Raw genomic sequence first — 25,916 nt, forward strand, 5'->3', positions numbered from 1 at the left:
AGAGTGTGAGTGTGAGTGAGAGAGTGAGAGTGAGAGTGAGAGTGTGAGAGTGAGAGTGAGAGTGAGAGTGAGAGAGTGAGAGTACAGCAGCGACTGGGCCTTACCAATAAACATGGAGTAGTCCAAAATAATGATCTTTTAGAAAAAACTCCCTTTACTGACAAGAAATATAAATTTACACTTGGGGGAACAATTCTTAATCATGTCACCTGTTATAATTATTTGGGTCTGACAATCTCAGCTTCTGGAAAATGTTACATTTTGACTTTGACTGAAGAAAACCCCAAATTTAAATTAAATTACGAATCCTTGGACAAAACCCCTGTTGAAATTTTCCACCTTGAGTTCTGCAAGAACCTCCTGAGAACTCACAGAAATGCTCCAAGTCTGGGTTGCCGGGCAGAATTAGGCAGATTCCCTGGGGCAGCGCTGGACCTGTCAGGGGCCCGAGACCCCAGCCCAGGACCACGGGGTTCGCCTCCCCTGGGCCGGACACAACGACTCTTCCTCCGCTCTCCCCACGCCAATCACTTACCCCACTTTCTGCCACTAGGGCGGCGGGGAGGCCTGGGCCGGCCTGCTGGCGTTGCGGGGACCCGGACCATTTTATAGACAGGTGTCCGATGATGGATGTGGCGACAATGATCCGGGTCCCGGATGTCCCGCAGGCTGCCCACGATCAGGCTGGCCGGTACCAAATACCTGTGAGTATAAAGGGGGGTACCTATCAGGCTCTGGTGGATTCAGGACGTAACCAAACCTCGATCCACCAAAGCCTGATTCAATCTGAGGCATTGGATATGAGCCGCATGGTTCGGGTAAGGTGTGTACACGGGGATGTGGTCAAGTATCCGCTCATGTCTGCTATGATTCAATTTAAGGGTCAAAAACATAGTGTAGAGGTGGCAGTTAACCCGCACCTCCGACATCCGCTAATTCTGGGAACCAGAAAAGCCGTCTTTTACTGAATTATTGGGGTTATTATGTGCGGATGTCTCTTGTGGAAAAAGAAAGCAGGAAAAGGGCGTGGCTGTGCGGGTGGGAGAGGCTGAACCGGGACCACCGGAACTGTTACCAGGGGAACAGAGCGCAATCGAGAGACAGATTCTCTCGGAGCGTGATGATTTTCACCTGGAACAGTCTCAGGATGAGTCACTAAAACATGCTTTTGAACAGGTCCGTGCCATCGACGGTCAACCTCTTCAACCCGCTCGTCCGCTCACCTATCCATATTTTGCCATTCTTAAGGACAGGTTGTATCGAGTGATACAAGACACTCAAACAAAACAAATTACAACCCAGTTATTAGTGCCAAAGAGCCGTCGGGAAATGCTTTTCCAGGGGACTCATTCTAATCCCATGGCTGGACACTTAGGGCAAATAACGACACTTAACCGTCTCACGGCCCGATTCTTTTGGCCGGGCATTCACGAGACCATGCGCAGGTGGTGCACGGTGTGTCGTGAATGTCAGCTGGTAAATCCGCCGATCGCCCCAAAAGCGTCATTGCGCCCTCTTCCTCTGATGCAGGTCCCCTTTGAATGAATTGCGATGGACCTCATCGGGCCATTAGAATGGTCGGCACGGGGACATCGCTTTGCATTAGTAATAGTGGACGATGCAACGCGATATCCCGAGGCAGTGGCGCTCCGCAGCATCTCCGCTAAGAGTGTAGCGGATGCCCTGTTTCGTTTAATCTCCCGAGTGGGGATCCTGAAAGAGATCCTCACTGATCAGGGCACGGCGTTTATGTCACGTACATTACGCGAGCTTTACGAATGATTGGGCATTAAATCGATTCGCACCGGCGTCTATCACCCACAAACGGACGGCCTGGTGGAACGATTTAATCGCACGTTAAAGACCATGATTCGTAAATTCGTTCACGAAGACGCCAAAAATTGGGATAAGTGGTTGGAGCCTCTGTTGTTTGCTGTGCCCGAGGTCCCGCAAGCCTCCACAGGGTTTTCCCCCTTCAAGCTCCTTTATGGATGTCAACCCTGTGGGGTGTTAGACGTTCTAAAGGAAACTTGGGAGGAAGGACCTTCGGAGAGTCGTAACGAAATTCAGTATGTCCTGGACCTGAGAACAAAACTCCACACTTTGGGGCGGCTCTCAATGGAGAATTTGTTACAGGCTCAGGACAGACAGACCCAGTTATACAATAGGGGAACAAAACTAAGAGAATTTTCACCGGGAGATAAAGTCCTTGTATTGCTTCCTGCTTCGAGTTCCAAATTACTCTCGAAGTGGCAAGGGCCCTTTGAGGTCACACAGCGAGTCGGGGATCTCAATTATGAGGTGCTTCGAACGGATAGGAACGGAACGGGGCACGTCAAATTTACCACCTCAACCTCCTCAAAAAGTGGAGTGCATTAGTGAGTAGTGCAGAAGAGGATCTCGGGCCCGAGGCGAATTATAAATTCCATCTCTCGCGCTGGCTCCGGGAGGAGATCATCTTTCGCCGTCCCAAATTACTGACGGTCGAACAAATCTCATTCAGCACCATATTGAGACCGAGCCGGGTGTGGTGGTGCGCAGCCGGCCGTATAGATTACCTGAACACAAAAAAAAGTGGTTCAGTCTGAATTAGAGGCGATGCATGAGATGGGGGTAATAGAAGAATCCCACAGTAATTGGGCGAGCCCGATAGTCTTAGTACCTAAAACGGATGGCTCGGTTCGTTTCTGTGTGGATTACCGCAAGGTTAATGCTGTGTCGAAGTTCGACGCGTATCCAATGCCACGGATTGACGAACTGCTTGATCGGCTTGGCACTGCTCGCTTTTATTCGACACTGGACTTAACTAAAGGGTACAGGCAGATCCCCTTATCGCCTCTATCTAAAGAAAAGACAGCCTTTACAACCCCGTTCGGATTACACCAATTCGTTACACTTCCGTTTGGGTTATTCGGGGCTCCAGCCACGTTCCAGCGTCTCATGGACAGGATTCTACGGCCACATGCTGCATATGCCTATCTGGATGACATAGTCATTTATAGTAATGACTGGCAGCACCATATGGGGCGTGTGCGCGCTGTGCTGAGAGTGCTGAGACTGGCTAGGCAGACGGCCAACCCAAAGATGTGTGCGGTTGGGCGTGTAGAGGTCAGGTATCTGGGGTTCCACTTGGGTCACGGGTAGGTGCGTCTCCAAATTGATAAGACAGCAGCCGTTGCAACGTGCCCGAGACCCAAGACCAAAAAGGAGGTGAGACAGTTCCTGAGGCTGGCGAGATATTATAGAAGGTTTGTGCCTAATTATTCGGACCTCGCCAGCCCGCTGACTGATCTCACTAAAAAGGAATCACCAGATCCAGTTCAGTGGACGGAGCAGTGTCAGCAGACTTTCACTCAGGTAAAGGCTGCTCTATGTGGTGGGCCGCTCTTACAGGCTCCTGATTTTTCTCTCCCTTTCTTGTTGCAGACTGACGCGTCGGACAGGGGGCTGGGAGCAGTCCTGTCCCAGGAGATGGAGGGAGAGGAGGGGCCGGTGCTGTACATTAGTCGTAAGCACTTAGTCGTAATTAAGAAGGAATGTTTAGCCATCAGATGGGCCATCCTCACCCTCCGGTATTATCTCCTGGGGCGGGAATCCACCCTCTGTTCAGACCACGCGCCTCTCCAATGGCTCCACCGCATGAAGGATACCAACGCGGGAATCACCCGTTGGTATCTAGCTTTACAGCCCTTTAAGTTCCAGGTGGTCCACAGGCCGGGTGCACAGATGGCTGTGGCTGACTTCCTCTCCAGGAGGGGGGGGGGCTGTAGGCCGGACGGCTCCCCGGCCTGAGTCGGGCAGTGGGGGTATGTGGCAAGGGGGGCGTGGTTCAGCAAAGTCTGTGACAGGAGAGAGGATCAGGAGACAGGTGCGGCGTGAGTGGGTTAAGTGTGAATGACAAACACCTGTGTCTTGTTTCAGTAATTGGCGTGGGGAGACCGATAAAAGCCACGAGGAAATGAGATGCCGGGAGAGAGACCAGTGGAGATCTGTGGGGGATCGGACGAACAGCTGAGAGCAGCGGAAAGAGTGCGAAGAGAACGCCGAGAGCGGAAAATGTGCGAGCGAATTGAGTGACAGCTGATACTAGTGAATTGAGTTTGTTTACATAGTGCGGTGTGTGCAACTTTGAGTTTGTTCAGTTTATTTTTGGTTCAAATAAAAACCCACAGTCTCCACAAGCCGACCTTGTCCTCTTCCTTCCCTGAAACTTGAACTTTGCTACAGTGACTTTCAAATGAAAGATTGGTATCAAAGAGCACACCCAGGTTCCTAACCGACGACGAGGACTGGACAGAGCAGCCATCAAGTGTTAGACAGTATTCTAGGTTATTACGTGAGGAAGTTTTTTGTCCAATAATTAGAATCTCTGTTTTTTTAGAATTTAGTAGTAGGAAATTACTAGTCATCCAGTTTTTTATATCAGCTGTGCATTCCGTTAATTTTGTGAATTGGTAAGTTTCGTCAGGGCGTGAAGAAATATACAGCTAAGTATCATCGGCATAACAGTGAAAGCTAATTCCATGTTTCCTAATGATATCTCCCAAGGGTAGCATGTACAGAGTGAACAGCAGTGGTCCTAGTACTGAGCCTTGTGGTACGCCATACTGAACTTGTGATCGATATGACATGTCTTCATTTAGTGACCCCATGCAATATTTAGTGGAAAAACATCAACTTAATTCAACAATTCAGTTCAGACACTCAAAAGTAAAAGAAATATACTAAAGAAGAATACATACACGAGGGAGAGAGCTCAGACTGTGTTCACACTGCTCTGATGGGGCCGTAGAGGACGAGCTGCACTTCCTCCGAGTGCAGCAAGTATTAAAACATTAGAGACACTTATTTCACACAAATAGCACAGATTTTACCTCAATTCCAACAAGCGACCCTCATAAACAAACTGTCTTATATTTTGGGAGAGAAAGAAGAGTGTATTCACCGGGCAGCGGTGTGTGTCTTCCTGCCATCATATGAGGGAGAAGGGCTGAATCCTCTTTTCCCTTTAAACTACTCCCTGTACTTATTTTTTATTTTATTTTTTTTATTGTGATATATATATGTATAATATGGAAATGTTTTTATTTTATTTATTTGTATCTATATGTATATGTCTATTGCTTTGGCAATATTGTGCTATTTTACACAGTCATGTCAATAAAGTTCATTTGAAATTAAAATTGAGTGTGAGAGTAAGTGTGTGTGCGTGCATGTGTGTTCGTGTGTGCGTGCATGTGTGTTCGTGTGCGCGCGTGTGTGTGTGCGTGTGTGTGTGTGTGTGTGTCACCTCTCCCAGTGACTGCAGACATTCGGGTCATCCAGGTTGAGTGATGATGTCAGAGCAATCATACAGCATGAGACAGCCAATAGAAGAGGACTACAGGATGACATCATTACTGGAAACACCTTCATACAAACACAAAACACACTGGATATAGTTTGCATTCACTCACATATACACATCACAAGAGCTTCATTTTCAATTGTAATAATAATAATAATGACCTGTATCACTGAAATAGTGTATAGTCTAGTATTTGTCCAAATGTTACAGCAAGTTTAATTGAAAATGACTTTGGTTCACAACCTCACGGGGGAAATAAAGCGGTTTCCGATGATCTCTGTGGGTGCTGCGTGTGGGAAATCAAATCCAGATAGGACTGCCTGATTGTGGTATATTCGTTTTTCTTTTTCTCATTTATAGTGACCTTTCTCAAATACTAAAAATACTAAAGCTGATGTGCTCCATCACTATGAGTTTAGAGAAGTCTTATGGGTAAATTTGGTGGTTCAAGAACTGCTGGCATCCCATCCAATGGAAAAGAAAATTAAATTTATTAAGGAGCCACAATAGAAACGGCATCATATCAACATGTTAATTTATGTTTATACAGCATTATATACATACATTTAATGAATTCTGCACATACAGTATATGCATGCGCTAAAGAGAGCGGATAGGCTTTATCCCTCACTCCTCCTCCAGACCCTGTGTGAGCAGTGCAGACGTGCACACGAGCAGAAGTGTGTGCAGACGTGTGTGCAGACGTGTTGAAGTGCAGACGGGTGTGCAGACGTGTTGAAGTGCAGACGTGTGTGCAGGCGTGTTGAAGTGCAGACGTGTTGAAGTGCAGACGTGTGTGCAGACGTGTTGAAGTACAGACGTGTTGAAGTGCAGACGTGTTGAAGTGCAGACGTGTTGAAGTGCAGACGTGCAGAAGTGCAGACGTGTTGAAGTGCAGACGTGTGTGCAGACGTGTCGAAGTGCAGACGTGTTGAAGTGCAGACGTGTTGAAGTGCAGACGTGTTGAAGTGCAGATGTGTTGAAGTGCAGACGTGCAGTGCAGACGTGTTGAAGTGCAGACGTGCAGTGCAGACGTGTTGAAGTGCAGACGTGTTAAAGTGCAGACGTGTTGAAGTGCAGACGTGTGTGCAGACGTGTTGAAGTGCAGACGTGTTGAAGTGCAGACGTGTTGAAGTGCAGACGTGTTGAAGTGCAGACGTGCAGTGCAGACGTGTGTGCAGATGTGTTGAAGTGCACACGTGCAGAAGTGCAGACGTGTTGAAGTGCAGACGTGCAGAAGTGCAGACGTGTTGAAGTGCAGACGTGCAGAAGTGCAGACGTGTGTGCAGACGTGTTGAAGTGCAGACGTGCAGAAGTGCAGACGTGTTGAAGTGCAGAGGTGTGTGCAGACGTGTTGAAGTGCAGACGTGTTGAAGTGCAGACGTGTTGAAGTGCAGACGTGTTGAAGTGCAGACGTGCAGACGTGTTGAAGTGCAGACGTGTTGAAGTGCAGACGTGCAGACGTGTTGAAGTGCAAACGTGTTGAAGTGCAGACGTGTTGAAGTGCAGACGTGTTGAAGTGCAGACGTGTTGAAGTGCAGACGTGTTGAAGTGCAGAAGTGCAGACGTGTTGAAGTGCAGACGTGTGTGCAGACGTGTTGAAGTGCAGACGTGTGTGTAGACGTGTTGAAGTGCAGACGTGTTGAAGTGCAGACGTGTTGAAGTGCAGACGTGTTGAAGTGCATACGTGTTGAAGTGCAGACGTGTTGAAGTGCAGACGTGCAGACGTGTTGAAGTGCAGACGTGTTGAAGTGCAGACGTGTTGAAGTGCAGACGTGCAGACGTGTTGAAGTGCAGACGTGCAGACGTGTTGAAGTGCAGACGTGCAGACCTGTTGAAGTGCAGACGTGTTGAAGTGCAGACGTGCAGACGTGTTGATGTGCAGACGTGTGTGCAGACGTGTATGCAGACGTGTTAAAGTGCAGACGTGTTGAAGTGCAGACGTGTTGAATAATAATAATGACCTGTATCACTGAAATAGTGTATAGTCTAGTATTTGTCCAAATGTTACAGCAAGTTTAATTGAAAATGACTTTGGTTCACAACATCACGGGGGAAATAAAGCGGTTTCCGATGATCTCTGTGGGTGCTGCGTGTGGGAAATCAAATCCAGATAGGACTGCCTGATTGTGGTATATTCGTTTTTCTTTTTCTCATTTATAGTGACCTTTCTCAAATACTAAAAATACTAAAGCTGATGTGCTCCATCACTATGAGTTTAGAGAAGTCTTATGGGTAAATTTGGTGGTTCAAGAACTGCTGGCATCCCATCCAATGGAAAAGAAAATTAAATTTATTAAGGAGCCACAATAGAAACGGCATCATATCAACATGTTAATTTATGTTTATACAGCATTATATACATACATTTAATGAATTCTGCACATACAGTATATGCATGCGCTAAAGAGAGCGGATAGGCTTTATCCCTCACTCCTCCTCCAGACCCTGTGTGAGCAGTGCAGACGTGCACACGAGCAGAAGTGTGTGCAGACGTGTGTGCAGACGTGTTGAAGTGCAGACGGGTGTGCAGACGTGTTGAAGTGCAGACGTGTGTGCAGGCGTGTTGAAGTGCAGACGTGTTGAAGTGCAGACGTGTGTGCAGACGTGTTGAAGTGCAGACGTGTTGAAGTGCAGACGTGTTGAAGTGCAGACGTGTTGAAGTGCAGACGTGTTGAAGTGCAGACGTGCAGAAGTGCAGACGTGTTGAAGTGCAGACGTGTTGAAGTGCAGACGTGTTGAAGTGCAGACGTGCAGAAGTGCAGATGTGTTGAAGTGCAGACGTGTTGAAGTGCAGACGTGTTGAAGTGCAGACGTGTTGAAGTGCAGACGTGTTGAAGTGCAGATGTGTTGAAGTGCAGACGTGCAGTGCAGACGTGTTGAAGTGCAGACGTGTTGAAGTGCAGACGTGTTGAAGTGCAGACGTGTGTGCAGACGTGTTGAAGTGCAGACGTGTTGAAGTGCAGACGTGTTGAAGTGCAGACGTGTTGAAGTGCAGACGTGTTGAAGTGCAGACGTGTTGAAGTGCAGACGTGTTGAAGTGCAGACGTGTTGAAGTGCAGACGTGCAGTGCAGACGTGTTGAAGTGCAGACGTGTTAAAGTGCAGACGTGTTGAAGTGCAGACGTGCAGAAGTGCAGACGTGTTGAAGTGCAGACGTGCAGAAGTGCAGACGTGTTGAAGTGCAGACGTGCAGAAGTGCAGACGTGTTGAAGTGCAGACGTGCAGAAGTGCAGAAGTGCAGACGTGTGTGCAGACGTGTTGAAGTGCAGACGTGCAGAAGTGCAGACGTGTTGAAGTGCAGAGGTGTGTGCAGACGTGTTGAAGTGCAGACGTGTTGAAGTGCAGACGTGTTGAAGTGCAGACGTGCAGACGTGTTGAAGTGCAGACGTGTTGAAGTGCAGACGTGCAGACGTGTTGAAGTGCAGACGTGTTGAAGTGCAGACGTGTTGAAGTGCAGACGTGTTGAAGTGCAGACGTGTTGAAGTGCAGACGTGTTGAAGTGCAGACGTGTTGAAGTGCAGACGTGTTGAAGTGCAGACGTGTTGAAGTGCAGACGTGTTGAAGTGCAGAAGTGCAGACGTGTTGAAGTGCAGACGTGTGTGCAGACGTGTTGAAGTGCAGACGTGTGTGTAGACGTGTTGAAGTGCAGACGTGTTGAAGTGCAGACGTGTTGAAGTGCAGACGTGCAGACGTGTTGAAGTGCAGACATGTTGAAGTGCAGACGTGTTGAAGTGCAGACGTGTTGAAGTGCAGACGTGTTGAAGTGCAGACGTGTTGAAGTGCAGACGTGTTGAAGTGCAGACGTGTTGAAGTGCAGACGTGTTGAAGTGCAGACGTGTTGAAGTGCAGACGTGTTGAAGTGCAGACGTGTTGAAGTGCAGACGTGTTGAAGTGCAGACGTGTTGAAGTGCAGACGTGTTGAAGTGCAGACGTGTTGAAGTGCAGAAGTGCAGACGTGTTGAAGTGCAGAAGTGCAGACGTGTTGAAGTGCAGACGTGTGTGCAGACGTGTTGAAGTGCAGACGTGTTGAAGTGCAGACGTGTTGAAGTGCAGACGTGCAGACGTGTTGAAGTGCAGACGTGTTGAAGTGCAGACGTGTTGAAGTGCAGACGTGTTGAAGTGCAGACGTGTGTGCAGACGTGTTGAAGTGCAGACGTGTGTGCAGACGTGTTGAAGTGCAGACGTGTTGAAGTGCAGACGTGTTGAAGTGCAGACGTGTTGAAGTGCAGAGGTGTTGAAGTGCAGACGTGTTGAAGTGCAGACGTGTTGAAGTGCAGAAGTGTTGAAGTGCAGACGTGTTGAAGTGCAGACGTGTGTGTAGACGTGTTGAAGTGCAGACGTGTTGAAGTGCAGACGTGCAGACGTGTTGAAGTGCAGACGTGTTGAAGTGCAGACGTGTTGAAGTGCAGACGTGCAGACGTGTTGAAGTGCAGACGTGTTGAAGTGCAGACGTGTTGAAGTGCAGACGTGTGTGTAGACGTGTTGAAGTGCAGACGTGTTGAAGTGCAGACGTGCAGACGTGTTGAAGTGCAGACGTGTTGAAGTGCAGACGTGTTGAAGTGCAGACGTGTTGAAGTGCAGACGTGTTGAAGTGCAGACGTGTTGAAGTGCAGACGTGTTGAAGTGCAGACGTGTTGAAGTGCAGAAGTGCAGACGTGTTGAAGTGCAGACGTGTTGAAGTGCAGAAGTGCAGACGTGTTGAAGTGCAGACAAGTTGAAGTGCAGACGTGTTGAAGTGCAGACGTGTGTGCAGACGTGTTGAAGTGCAGACGTGCAGAAGTGCAGACGTGCAGACGTGTTGAAGTGCAGACGTGTTGAAGTGCAGACGTGTTGAAGTGCAGACGTGTAGACGTGTTGAAGTGCAGACGTGCAGACGTGTTGAAGTGCAGACGTGTTGAAGTGCAGACGTGTTGAAGTGCAGACGTGTTGAAGTGCAGACGTGTTGAAGTGCAGACGTGTTGAAGTGCAGAAGTGCAGACGTGTTGAAGTGCAGACGTGTTGAAGTGCAGAAGTGCAGACGTGTTGAAGTGCAGACAAGTTGAAGTGCAGACGTGTTGAAGTGCAGACGTGTGTGCAGACGTGTTGAAGTGCAGACGTGTTGAAGTGCAGACGTGTTGAAGTGCAGACGTGTTGAAGTGCAGACGTGCAGAAGTGCAGACGTGCAGACGTGTTGAAGTGCAGACGTGTTGAAGTGCAGACGTGTTGAAGTGCAGACGTGCAGACGTGCAGACGTGCAGACGTGTTGAAGTGCAGACGTGTTGAAGTGCAGACGTGCAGACGTGTTGAAGTGCAGACGTGCAGACGTGTTAAAGTGCAGACGTGCAGACGTGTTGAAGTGCAGACGTGTTGAAGTGCAGACGTGCAGACGTGTTGAAGTGCAGACGTGCAGACGTGTTGAAGTGCAGACGTGCAGACGTGTTGAAGTGCAGACGTGTTGAAGTGCAGACGTGTTGAAGTGCAGACGTGTTGAAGTGCAGAAGTGCAGACGTGTTGAAGTGCAGACGTGCAGACGTGCAGACGTGTTGAAGTGCAGACGTGTTGAAGTGCAGACGTGTTGAAGTGCAGACGTGTTGAAGTGCAGAAGTGCAGACGTGTTGAAGTGCAGAAGTGCAGACGTGTTGAAGTGCAGACGTGTGTACAGTAGGGATGGGCGATATATTATCGTTTGCGATATATCGTTAAAATTTTCCTCACGATAAGAATTAGTCTTCCCGCGATAATAACGATAAAGCCTATGACGGGACGCATTCGCAGCTCACGCGCATGGCGGAAGGCGGACGTGAAGCTGAGGTGAAGTTTATCGCTAAACGAGTAACTACCTCTACAATCTGGAACTGGTACACACAGATTTTCATCCGCCCATCTCGCCGAACACTGACTGAGCGCTTGAGTGTCGCTCTCCGTCAAGTGATCCGTAAAGCCCACTATATCAGTTCATCTCAATGAATACACAGTGTATTTGACGCCCAGTAAACACTGAGGCGCATGACGTGCTGTCACTGCTGAGAGCGCTCCGTGTTTCTCACGCACTCGATGAGAAAGAGAGAGTCTTACATACCACGCAGAATTGAAGTGTACATGACGTCTACATGTAAATTATATTATTTGTTGTATTTTAGCGCTTAGATTGGAAAAGGTTCTGCCATCTATTATTCATGAAGATCAGACAGGGTTTATCAAAGGTAGAAGTTCCACCCATAATGTGAGGAGGCTTTTAAACATTATCGAGCTTTCTCACAACCTCAGTACTAGCTCTTGTATCCTGTCCCTAGATGCGGAGAAAGCTTTTGATTCTGTGGAATGGCCGTATCTGTTTTACACGCTGGAAAAATTTGGCCTTGGGGGATACTTCATTAAGTGGGTGCGAACACTTTATAAAGATCCCCTTTCCGTGGTTATTACCAATGGTCATAAATCAGTAACACTTTATAATAACTGCACGCTATTAATCATTTGTTACGCATGAGTAAACAGTTAATTCATCATTCATAAAGCATTAATAGACGTTAATAAGCAGTTTATAAATACAGCTATAGATGCTTTTTTTCTTGATTTATAAGCATATCTATAATGCGTTTAATAATTGTATTTTCATACTTTGTTAATGATCAATTAATAATTTCTAAATAAAGTATAGCATTATTTACAAACCAGTTATTTAAGAGTTGTCAGTCATTCATAGGATCACTTAGAAAGTGTAAGTAAATGTAGTAAATACAGGTAGTTATAAAGCATTTAGTAGTGGTCAGTTAACTATTTTGTGAGCTAATCTAAAGTGAGGACTATTCATGCCTTGTAAAGCATTTATAAAGGAGATTTGAAGGCGCATCAATCTTCTAAACAGTAAAATGTAACAAACACAACACAGTGATACAGAACATAGAAATATTTAACAGCCTTTAAATCTCCTTTATAAATGCTTTACAAGGCATGAATAGTCCTCACTTTAGATGAGCTCACAATCATAGTTAACTGACCACTACTAAATGCTTTATAACTACCCGAATTTACCCTGAATTACAGCATAAATACATGTTAATAAAGCATTTATTAACACACTAAGTAACCATCACTATATGTCTGAATAATAAGATGTATGAATGTACATTTAAATAGTTTATTAATCATTTACTTACACATTCTAAGTAATCTTATGAACCACTGACAACTCTTAAATAACTGGTTTATAAAAAATGCAATTCTTCATTTAGAAATGATAAATTGATCATTAATAAAGGATGAAAATACAATTATTAAACAAATTATAGATATGCTTTTAAATCAAGAAGAAAGCATTTATAGCTGTATTTATAAACTGCTTATTAATGTCTATTAATGCTTTATGAATGATGAATTAACTGTTTACTCATGCTTAACTAATGATTATTAGCGTGTAGTTATTATAAAGTGTTACCCATAAATCTGATCATTTTTGCTCAGAGGATGAGAGAGAGTGATGATGTGTCGGGGGTGTCTCTGGGAGATAGGCGACACAAAATCTCCTTATATGCAGATGATGTGTTACTTTTTTTTTACAGACCCCGAGAGCTCTGTGCCAGCGGTTGTTGACCTCATTCAGGAATTTGGGCAATTTTCCGGCTACAAGATTAATTTCTCTAAATCAGTCGCCCTATTTATAGGGAATAAGAACTCCATAAACCAACCCTCTTCCTTTCCTTTTAAATATTCCGACGAAGGTTTTACTTATTTAGGTATCAATATAACCCCTACTTTTAGGAAATTATACAATGCCAATTTTACGCCAGTGCCCAATAAAATCCGAAATGATTTGACCAGGTGGATGACTCTCCCCCTGTCTTGGCTGAGACGGGTTGCTATGATAAAGATGAATGTCCTACCTCGATTACTGTACACAATGCAGATGATTCCTATTTTAATGTCCAATAAGGTTATAAAAGAGTTGAATGGGTGGCTAAGTTCATTCATCTGGAGCAAAGGAAAACCTAGGTTGAAATTATTCAAGCTTCAGCTCCCTGGTGCAAAGGGCGGATTGGCTCTCCCAAATTTTAACTGGAGGAGGTGTGCAGGATCCGGCACACACACAACTGTCCGTTAGAGACTGAGACACACTGGAGGAGGTGTGGAGGATCCGGCACACACACACACCTGTCCGTTAGAGACTGAGACACACTGGAGGAGGTGTGCAGGATCCGGCACTCACACACACCTGTCCGTTAGAGACTGAGACACACTGGAGGAGGTGTGCAGGATCCTGCACACACACACACCTGTCCATTAGAGACTGAGACACACTGAAGGAGGTGTGGAGGATCCGGCACACACACACACCTGTCCGTTAGAGACTGAGACACACTGGAGGAGGTGTGGAGGATCCGGCACACACACAAACCTGTCCGTTAGAGACTGAGACACACTGGAGGAGGTGTGCAGGATCCGGCACTCACACACACCTGTCCGTTAGAGACTGAGACACACTGGAGGAGGTGTGGAGGATCCGGCACACACACACACCTGTCCGTTAGAGACTGAGACACACTGGAGGAGGTGTGGAGGATCCGGCACTCACACACACCTGTCCGTTAGAGACTGAGACACACTGGAGGAGGTGTGGAGGATCCGGCACTCACACACACCTGTCCGTTAGAGACTGAGACACACTGGAGGAGGTGTGGAGGATCCGGCACACACACACACCTGTCCGTTAGAGACTGAGACACACTGGAGGAGGTGTTGAGGATCCGGCACACACACACCTGTCCGTTAGAGACTGAGACACACTGGAGGAGGTGTGAAGGATCCGGCACACACACACACCTGTCCGTTAGAGACTGAGACACACTGGAGGAGGTGTGGATCGGGCACACACACACACCTGTCCGTTAGAGACTGAGACACACTGGAGGAGGTGTGGAGGATCGGGCACACACACACACCTGTCCGTTAGAGACTGAAACACACTGGAGGAGGTGTGGAGGATCCGGCACACACACACACCTGTCCGTTAAAGACTGAGACACACTGGAGGAGGTGTGGAGGATCGGGCACACACACACACCTGTCCGTTAGAGACTGAGACACACTGGAGGAGGTGTGGAGGATCCGGCACACACACACCTGTCCGTTAGAGACTGAGACACACTGGAGGAGGTGTGGAGGATCGGGCACACACACACCAGTCCGTTAGAGACTGAGACACACTGGAGGAGGTGTGGAGGATCGGGCACACACACACCTGTCCGTTAGAGACTGAGACACACTGGAGGAGGTGTGGAGGATCCGGCACACACACACCTGTCCGTTAGAGACTGAGACACACTGGAGGAGGTGTGGAGGATCGGGCACACACACACCAGTCCGTTAGAGACTGAGACACACTGGAGGAGGTGTGGAGGATCGGGCACACACACACCTGTCCGTTAGAGACTGAGACACACTGGAGGAGGTGTGGAGGATCGGGCACACACACACACCTGTCCGTTAGAGACTGAGACACACTGGAGGAGGTGTGGAGGATCCGGCACACACACACACCTGTCCGTTAGAGACTGAGACACACTGGAGGAGGTGTGGAGGATCCGGCACACACACACCTGTCCGTTAGAGACTGAGACACACTGGAGGAGGTGTGGAGGATCCGGCACACACACACCTGTCCGTTAAAGATTGAGACACACTGGAGGAGGTGTGGAGGATCCGGCACACACACACACCTGTCCGTTAGAGACTGAGACACACTGGAGGAGGTGTGGAGGATCCGGCACACACACACACCTGTCCGTTAGAGACTGAGACACACTGGAGGAGGTGTGGAGGATCCGGAACACACACACCTGTCCGTTAGAGACTGAGACACACTGGAGGAGGTGTGCCAGATCCTGCACACACACACCTGTCCGTTAAGAGACTGAGACACACTGGAGGAGGTGTGGAGGATCCGGCACACACACACACCTGTCCATTAGAGACTGAGACACACTGGAGGAGGTGTGGAGGATCCGGCACACACACACCTGTCCGTTAGAGACTGAGACACACTGGAGGAGGTGTGGAGGATCCGGCACACACACACCAGTCCGTTAGAGACTGAGACACACTGGAGGAGGTGTGGAGGATCCGGCACACACACACACCTGTCCATAAGAGACTGAGACTGAGCTCAGGGCTGGACGGGACCAGCGGCGAAGGAAGCTCAGGGCTGGACGGGACCAGCGGCGAAGGAAGCTCAGGGCTGGACGGGACCAGCGGCGAAGGAAGCTCCAGCGGCGAAGGAAGCTCAGGGCTGGACGGGACCAGCGGCGCAGGAAGCTCAGGGCTGGACGGGACCAGCGGCGAAGGAGGCTCAGGGCTGGACGGGACCAGCGGCGCAGGATCAGCGGGCTCTGGCGCAGGATCAGCGGGCTCTGGCGCAGGATCAGCGGGCTCTGACACACACACCTGTCCGTTAGAGACTGAGACACACTGGAGGAGGTGTGGAGGATCCGGCACACACACACACCTGTCCGTTAGAGACTGAGACACACTGGAGGAGGTGTGGAGGATCCGGCACACACACACACCTGTCCGTTAGAGACTGAGACACACTGGAGGAGGTGTGGAGGATCCGGCACACACACACCTGTCCGTTAGAGACTGAGACACACTGGAGGAGGTGTGCCAGATCCTGCACACACACACCTGTCCGTTAAGAGACTGAGACACACTGGAGGAGGTGTGGAGGATCCGGCACACACACACACCTGTCCATTAGAGACTGAGACACACTGGAGGAGGTGTGGAGGATCCGGCACACACACACCTGTCCGCTAGAGACTGAGACACACTGGAGGAGGTGTGGAGGATCCGGCACACACACACCAGTCCGTTAGAGACTGAGACACACTGGAGGAGGTGTGGAGGATCCGGCACACACACACACCTGTCCATAAGAGACTGAGACTGAGCTCAGGGCTGGACGGGACCAGCGGCGAAGGAAGCTCAGGGCTGGACGGGACCAGCGGCGAAGGAAGCTCAGGGCTGGACGGGACCAGCGGCGAAGGAAGCTCCAGCGGCGAAGGAAGCTCAGGGCTGGACGGGACCAGCGGCGCAGGAAGCTCAGGGCTGGACGGGACCAGCGGCGAAGGAGGCTCAGGGCTGGACGGGACCAGCGGCGCAGGATCAGCGGGCTCTGGCGCAGGATCAGCGGGCTCTGGCGCAGGATCAGCGGGCTCTGGCGCAGGATCAGCGGGCTCTGGCGCAGGATCAGCGGGCGCTGGCGCAGGATCAGCGGGCGCTGGCGCAGGATCAGCGGGCTCTGGCGCAGGATCAGCGGGCACTGGCGCAGGATCAGCGGGCTCTGGCGCAGGATCAGCGGGCTCTGGCGCAGGATCAACGGGCTCTGGCGCAGGATCAGCGAGCTCTGGCGCAGGATCAGCGGGCTCTGGCGCAGGATCAACGGGCTCTGGCGCAGGATCAGCGAGCTCTGGCGCAGGATCAGCGGGCTCTGGCGCAGGATCGTGCATGTGGATGGATGGCATGGCGAAGATGGCTGGACCCATCACTGGGGTGATGGTGATGCGGATACCTCTCTCCATCAGGATCCTGATGAGGTATTCCATCAGGTCACGGCCAGCCAAGTCCATTTTTTGGGTCGGTTCTTCTGTCACGGGTGGTGAGGGCAGAAAGCACGAGGAGACGAGGAATTCCAATAAACAATAAACTTTACTATAAATCAAAACAACAAACAGGTACAGGCAGACAGAGCGGATGCAAACACCAGTTAACATTGACGAGAACCGACCAAGACAGACTGAACAGAGAGAACTAAATACAGATACAAACGACCACTAATGAGGTGAGGACAGGTGACACAGATGATTAAGACGATGAACAGGTGGATGATTGAGGGAGTGAATTCAGGTGTGGAGACAAGAGGATGCTGGGAAGTGTAGTGAAGATGACGAAGACAGAATGGTGCAGACGATGACTGTGACAGTCCCGCTGGTGTCAGGAACGTCGCTTGGTAATGTTCCCACAACGTTCCCAGACAGTCACGATGTGGAGTTTTTTAAAGGGTTTGGGGACGTTATTGGGAGGACCTTCAGGGAACATTCAGGACATTCTGGGAACGTTTAGAAGACCATATTTAATTCACAAATCCAATGTTTCCAAAACATTCTGAGAACGTCCTGCAGAACGTTTAGGGACCAACTTAGAATATTATTTTTTTGTCCTATTCTTCTGTTATATTTAAAGAATAAGAAGCTGATGCTTCTCCGCTTCAACTTGATCTGCAGGCTCTGTGTGTGTGACAGGAGGTTTTTTTTTAATATACTGTGTACATTTTGCTGCCATTGTTGCTGAGCTTAAAACGTCTGCATTCTTGATTTTATAATAACAATTGTAAAAGACTGTTTTACATCAACGAGCCAAATAGCGGGATCACCACAACTTTTTTCCCATGGAAAAGTGGTGAAGTGGTGTAGCCTTTACCAAATAATAGGAAAAAATTACAATAAAAGAAAAGAGACAAAAATAATACAAACATATTCTAAAGACCCTCGCATTGAACTTTATGCCGCTTAGATTTCGTGAGGAGACCCTGCAGGCTATGTAAACAAGAGTTTAAAAAAGCAAATTTGAATAGGCCTAGCGCTTACGTTAGCTTGTTTATCTAAAAAAAAAGCCAATATAGCCTGACCATCTACGCGAGAATGGTTCATTAAAATAACTTTACATGATAATCACATTGGCTTTTTCTGGCTCGCTGTCGGTGAAGAAAACAGGAAAAAGACCACCGCCAGGTGTCCGTCCGAGAAGGGTCCAGCCCGCAGACAAACCAGATAAACGTGACAGAAGTTGACGGAAGTTGAACCTCGGTTCGTCCCACGTCACCGCGCACAAAACGTGATGTATATGAGAATGTTCTAATTAAGTTAGTTACAAAACGTTCTCATATGGTCAACAGAGAACCATATGGGAATGTCCTTATTATGTCCTCTTTGTAATGTTGCTATGTGACCAATATGGAACGTTCCCCTAAAGTCACATAAAGAACGTTATAATAGGACCAACTTAGACCCATTTGAGAACGTTTTGATTACGTCCTCTTTGTAACATTGTTATGTGACCATAAAATTACCATTACGGAAGGTCCCCCTAATGTCATTTAAGGAATGTTGAACTGCAGCACTTTCTTTTGCACTCACTTTTTTTTTTTTTTGCTCCTGTCTGGATTGCTGATCGATTGCTCCTGTCTGCCTTTTTTGAGCCATCATTTATCATTTACTATCATTTCTAGTTGTTTATACTACTAAATACAGCTTACCCAACATCTGAGATTAACCTTACATCTCTAGCTTCCGTTATTGTTAACACAGCACGCTAACTCGCTAACGTTAGCCTGTTAACGCGCACCCCGTGCGATTTATTTATTTATTTTCTCTCGCGCGCCCGCGCCTTTGAGTTCATAAGTCCAGGTAAGTAAGAATCAGTCAACAAACACGGTGAGTAATGTCTTGTCCTGTTATTGTCACCTGTGCCACATGTCATATGTTTAGTATAGCCTTCTCCGATGGCAATATAGGATTTGTATGTGATAAATGCAAGGAGACAGTCAGGCTGACGGAGAAGATTTCAGAACTAGAGACACACTTCCAAACTTTAATTGAGGATGGTAAGAATGCTAGATCTTTAGATAGTGTTTTGGATGCGCCTAGCATAGTGAACTCTTTACATGTTACGGTTCCGGCTGAAGTAGAGCCCGTGCAGCAGGGCAGATGGGTGACTGTCAGAGATCGTTCTAGTCGCGGATCGCGGATCAAAGAACCACTCTTCCGTTCCGATTCCCATAACAAACCGATTTGCCCCAGTCAGTGAAACACCCACTGAGAATTCTGTTGATTGTGCCCTCACGTCACCAAGGTCAGATAAATCCCATCACATAGAGCCCTTTCACCTAGATATCATCATATAGAGACTGTGTCTGTTCCCCGAATTTGGAAATCCAAAAAACGTCAGGTTAAAAATGTAATTGATGTTCAACAAATAAAAAACAGATATAATACAGATGAGCAAATGATAAAGCTTGGGTTGCTGAATATTCGATCCCTTACTCCAAAATCACTCATAGTTAATGATATGATTTCAGATTATAATCTAGATGTGCTGTGTTTGACAGAAACCTGGTTAAAACCAAATGATTATATTACTTTAAATGAGTCAACCCCATAAGATTACAGTTATAAACATGAACCTCGTCTGAAATCCAAAGGGGGAGGTGTTGCTGTAATTTATAGTAATATTTTCAAAACCACTAAGAAATCTAGTTTTAAATATACTTCTTTTGAAGTGTTGGTTCTTAATGTAAAAATATATAGTGTAAACGATAAATCACATTTGAGAATTCTGCTGGCTACTGTGTAAAGGCCACCAGGGCACCATAAAGATTTTATCAAAGAATTTGCGGACTTTCTATCAGAATTAGTATTGGCTGCAGATAAAGTACTAATTCTTGGTGATTTTAATATACATGTAGATAATGAAAAAGATGCATTGGGATTGGCATTTAAAGATATTGTAAACTCAATTGGAGTTAGACAACACGTGTCGGGACCTACTCATTGTCGTAATCATACTCTAGATCTAATATTATCACATGGAATAGATATTGATGCCGTTGAAATTCTGCAGCAGAGCGATGACATCTCAGATCATTATCTAGTCTCATGTAAATTACATTTAGCCAAGGCTGCAAAGCCGACTCCGTGTTATAAATACGTTAGACCTATAACTTCTGCCACTAAAGATTGCTTTATCAATAATCTTCCTAATCAGTTTCATCATCTCAGCATCCCAGATAGCTTAGAAGAACTTGATATTGCAACAGAAACTTTTAATTCTCTCTTTTCCAGCACTTTACACGCAGTTGCTCCATTGCGCTTAAAGAAGATTAAAGAAAATAGTCCAACACCGTGGTACAACGAGCACACCCAGGCCCTTAAGAGAGCAGCCAGAAAAATGGAGCGCAACTGGAAGAAAACTAAACTAGAGGTATTTCGGATTTCATGGAAAGAGAGCTCGATTGCTTACAGAGAGGCTTTAAAAGCTGCTAGATCTGCTTATTTTTCATCCCTATTAGAAGAAAATAAACATAATCCTAGGTATTTATTTGAAACAGTAGCTAAACTAACGAAAAAGAAAGCTTCAACCCCAGAAGTGTCCAAGCAACACAGCAGTGATGACTTTATGAACTTCTTTACTTATAAGATTGATAATATCAGGGACAAAATTATAACTATGCAACCGTCTACCACAGTATCGCATCAGGGAGTGCATTGTAGTGTCCATGAGGAAAAATTTGATTCATTTGTTGCCATAGGAAAGGACGAATTTTCTAAACTCGTTAAATCATCTAAATCGACAACATGTATGTTAGACCCTATACCGACTAAGCTACTGAAAGAGATGCTTCCAGAGGTCATAGATCCTCTTCTTACTATCATTAATTCGTCTTTGTCTCTAGGATACGTACCAAAAACCTTTAAGCTGGCTATGATAAAACCGCTTGTTAAAAAACCGCAACTTGATCATACAAAATTAGTCAACTACAGGCCGATCTCGAATCTGCCTTTTCTATCAAAGATATTAGAAAAAGCAGTATCCTCACAACTGTGCTCCTTTCTAGAAAGAAATGATATCTGCGAGGATTTTCAGTCCGGATTTAGACTGTACCATAGTACCGAGACAGCTCTCATCAGAGTCACAAATGATTTGCTCTTATCATCCGATCGTGGTTGTATCTCTCTATTAGTGTTACTTGATCTTAGTGCTGCATTTGATACTATTGACCACAACATTCTTTTAAATAGACTCGAAAATTATGTTGGCATTAGTGGAGTTGCATTAGCATGGTTTAAATTATACTTATCTGACCGTTATCAGTTTGTAGCAATAAATGAAGATATGTCTTATCGATCACAAGTTCAGTATGGCGTACCACAAGGCTCAGTACTAGGACCATTGCTGTTCACTCTGTACATGCTACCATTAGGAGATATCATTAGGGGACATGGAATTAGTTTTCACTGTTATGCCGATGATACTCAGCTGTATATTTCTTCACGCCCCGACGAAACTTACCAATTCACAAAATTAATGGAATGCATAGCCGATATAAAAAATTGGATGACTAGTAATTTCCTACTACTAAATTCTGAAAAAAACAGAGATTCTAATTATTGGACAAAAAACTTCCACATGTAATAACCTAGAATACTGTCTAACACTTAATGGTTGCTCTGTCAAGTCTTCGTCGTCGGTTAGGAACCTGGGTGTGCTCTTTGATACCAATCTCTCATTTGAAAGTCACGTGTCTAGTATCTGTAAAACCGCATTTTTCCATCTTAAAAACATATCTAAATTACGCCATATAATCTCATTAACAAATGCAGAACAATTAGTTCATGCGTTCATGACATCAAGGCTAGATTATTGTAATGCTCTACTGGGTGGTTGCCCTGCACGCTTAATAAACAAACTACAGCTAGTTCAAAACGCAGCAGTTCGAGTTCTTACCAGAACCAGGAAATATGACCATATTAGCCCGGTTCTGTCAACACTGCATTGGCTGCCCATTAAACATTGTATAAATTTTAAAATATTGTTGATTACTTACAAAGCACTAAATGGCTTAGCTCCGCAGTACTTGAGTGAACTTTTAAAACATTATAGTCCTTCACGTCTGTTGCGATCTCAAAATTCCGGCCAGTTGATAATACCTAGAATATCAAAATCGACTGCAGGCGGTAGATCCTTTTCTTATTTAGCACCAAAACTTTGGAACAGTCTTCCTACCATTGTCCGGGAAGCAGACACACTCTGTCAGTTCAAAGCTAGACTAAAAACACATCTCTTTGACCTAGCATACACATAATACATTATAGACTTCGATAATTCAATGTTAGGCTGCATAGATTAGGTCAGCCGGAACTGGGAACACTTCCCTTAAATCCAGATGTACTCGTTACATCATAAGAAGAATGGCATCTACGCTAACTTTAGTGTCTTTGTTTATCCCGAGGTTTTCCTGCAGCCTGCCGGATCCAGGCCGTATCCAGATCTGACGAAGGAGATTCGCCTGGACCCGATGACAATGCAGTGCTGAAGTGTCAACTATCCTCTCCCTATGGAGGATCCCTTTCCCACTCTACAGATAAAGCGTTGTTGAAAATCCGGTTCGCGTACCTCGAAGTGATCAAATAAAATTCTGTATCAAATTTATAGGCAAGACAAGTAGTTTGTTTAGGCATGGTTTGTTGGGAAATTACAAACCTGCGCACACATATTCAAACGAATATAGCTATAGAATCAATTTTTAATGCGCATGTGAACGCCATCAGGTCACAGGTTCGCGTTTAAAGTCTGTTTAGAGAGAACGCCGTCGTCTTAGTGGCCCCTAATGTAATAACAAATGATAATTTTGCTGGAAGTGAATCAATCAAAACCAACTTTAGCTGGAAATAACATTATTCAAAATCGCTATAAAGCCAAAACAATCTCTGTTACCGTAAATTGTATGTTTATCTCTGTAAAGCTGCTTTGAAACAATCTCCATTGTTAAAAGCGCTATATAAATAAAGATGACTTGACTTGACTTGACTTTCATTAACAAAAGAGGACGTTTCAGGAACGTCCCTAATGTTCTGTAAAGGTTCGGAATGTTCGTCACCTTTAAAGAACTTTTAGGAAACGTTACCCATGGTCGCGGGAACGTCACCTTCTACCTGGGAAAGGCCCGCAGTGGCCATGCGGTTATAGCACTTTAAACAAGCAACAGTCACAGAGGGCTCATATTATCGGTGTAGATTGTGAGCATTCGAATGTTTGTGCTGATTCAGTGTCAGTCCTGTATATGTTTGTGTGTGTGTGTGTGTGATGGGGGAGCAGGGCTCACTGATGTGTGTTTGCAGGAGGTTAATGAGAGTACCAGCGCTGGCAAACATCAGTTTCACTGAGCTAATGCCCCACAGCTGCACTCACAAAGCTCTCGACAACTGTGGCAGTGCATAAACAAGAGTGAGCTGTGGTCCGAGACAGACTGCAGGCGCCGGCGGGGGGGATTCCTGCATCCAGGACCTGTCGATCACTCCTGCTCGCACATACACTAGCACTAAACTATTCATTGCTTTTTAATCAGGACTGCTTGAGTCAGAGGTACCGCTGAACAACCACACACCACTTCGATTTGAAGTCATATTTGTAGCCTTTTTTTTTGGTAGTATAAAAATAGTACGGGTAATAGTGTGTTCACACAAAAAAAAAATTAAAAAAACGGTGATAACTAAATTAATTAACTGAATAGGCCCTTAATTAACTGAACAAAATGTGTGATGTTGGACACTTCATGCTCTCAACAGTCACAGCTTTTTTTAAGTAGCATGAGGGAGAATCTGATCCCGGATGGCAAAATACACTGGACGGTGCAGTACATAGTAGCTGTAGTACAAAGTGTATTGTGCTTTATTTGGGACACAACTATTGGTTTTCTCCAGTAGGTTTTCAAATGTATCCTCTGCATAAAAAAATGGAAACCAATGAAAGACTGTTTTGATGGATAAGCCAATAATAAGGAACGGCTGTGCAAAACTGAGAACTAAGAAAGAACACTAGATCTGGTACAAATTTGCTTCAATTAAGAGCCAAAGAAAGTCAATCTCTGTGTGCAGAGGAGACTAAGAGCCTCGTGTTGTCCAGCACGAGCATGCCTGAAACCTTCATTATCACCTCAGCTCATCACAGCTCATCACAGCCTGGCTATCAGACATGAATCATTCACAAACTCAGCGGTAATCGCTTTAAATCTATCTGAATGTACAATTAACTCTATCTGAAATGTACTTTGATTATAACTGGCAGCTCCACACACACCCTAGTGTTAACTGTTAGTGTATTATAGTCAAGAGCTTCAAGAGTTAAATTAAAAGTATCTTGTAGTAGTAATTACCTGATTATCCATGCATAATGTATAAACAAACATTAATAACTATAAAAGATAGCCTGGATGCCAGCCCGAACCCCACCCACAACATTTTTTGGTCGGGAAGTTCGGTCTGGACTCGATCCATTGAGGAGTAATTATGATTGGTACAGAAATCGTCGGCCCAATCAAATTGCCAGGGCGGGCTTTATACGATGATGGACAGATGATCTGCAGTTACTTAATCATCACGTTATCAAAGAGCGCTTGGGTTGAACTGGTTTCCCTCAGAGATGACTGCAGCTGGAGAACTGAGATGTACAGATTCCGCTATCGCGTCTGTTGTAAAAGAAATGGACAGCGCATTAATTTTAAGAGACGAACAGAGAACTGCAATCAAGGCATTTGTCGATCGGAAAGATGTGTTTGCCGTCCTTCCTACGGGATTCGGCAAAAGTTTAATTTTGTCAGCTGGCTCCGATGGTCGCTAAGAAGATGGGACACAATGAAACCCTGTGGTCGTTGTGGTTTCTCCTTTGATCGCACTCATGGAGGACCAAGTAAAAGAAGCAACACTCATTATTTTACTACTTCTTCCAGCGTGCGTGCAGTTGAGTTCTGTTAACAACTATGCGTAGCTCAACATACGTCACTTACTGCGTTGCTCTGATTGGTTGTAGGTCTATCCAATTGAGTGCAGAGTTGTTGTTTTTCCTGGTTCGGTTAGACACGCCTCATAATCAAAGCCCTATGGAGCAGTATCAGACTCACATTCTGACTAGAATATGAGTATGACGAAGTCAGGCTAATAAAACCAGCTATGACATTAAAAATGTATTTTTGTCCAGACTTCCATGAATACACAATATTTCACAGCTATACATTGTTTAATAGTTTAACTTGCATAAATGAGTCCACCCCCAGGATTACTGTTATAAACATGAGCCTCGTCTGAAAGGCAAAGGGGGAGGTGTTGCTGTAATTTGTAGTAATATTTACAGAATTACTAAGAAATCTAGTTTCAAATATAATTCTTTTGAAGTCTTGGTGCTTAAGGTAACAATATATAGTGTAAACGATAAATTACATTTGAGATTTGTGCTGGCTACTGTATACAGGCCACCAGGGCACCATAAAGATTTTATCAAAGAATTTGTTGACTTTCTACCAGAGTTAGTATTGGCTGCAGATAAAGTACTAATTGTTGGTGAATTTAATATACATGTTGATAACGAAAAAGATGCATTGGGATTGGCCTTTCAAGATGTTCTTAACTCTATTGGAGTTAGACAACACGTGTCAGGACCTACTCATTGTCGTAATCATACTCTAGATCTAATACTATCACATGGAATAGATATTGATGCCGTTGAAATTCTGCAGCAGAGCGATGACATCTCAGATCATTATCTAGTCTTGTGTAAACTTAATTTAGCCAAAACTGCAAAGCCGACTCCGTTTTACAAGTATGTTAGACCTATCAATTTTGCCACTAAAGATTGCTTTATTAATAATATTCCTGATCAGTTTCATCTCCTCAGCATCCTTGGATAGCTTAGAAGAACTCAATATTGCGACAGAAACTTTTAATTCTCTCTTTTCCAGCACTTTGGACGCAGTTGCTCCGTTGCGC

General features: G+C 45.8%; 1 protein-coding gene across 2 annotated transcripts in view; it reads right to left on the bottom strand.

The window, feature by feature from the left end:
• The window catches only part of megf10 (multiple EGF-like-domains 10), a 98,780-nt gene that overhangs the window by 61,377 nt on the left and 11,487 nt on the right, over nt 1-25,916 (bottom strand). The window contains exon 2 of one of the 2 annotated variants that reach the window (XM_056265569.1): nt 5,291-5,409. The exons of the other annotated variant lie outside the window; for it this stretch is intronic. Coding sequence (XP_056121544.1) covers nt 5,291-5,397 — 107 coding nt within the window. The 5' untranslated portion in view covers nt 5,398-5,409. The remainder of the gene's footprint in view (nt 1-5,290; nt 5,410-25,916) is intronic. 2 annotated transcript variants of the gene reach the window in all.

The sequence above is a fragment of the Rhinichthys klamathensis genome, unplaced genomic scaffold (assembly GCF_029890125.1).
Source record: "Rhinichthys klamathensis goyatoka isolate OS25496 unplaced genomic scaffold, OSU_Roscu_1.1 h1tg000236l_1, whole genome shotgun sequence".
NCBI lineage: Eukaryota > Metazoa > Chordata > Actinopteri > Cypriniformes > Leuciscidae > Rhinichthys > Rhinichthys klamathensis.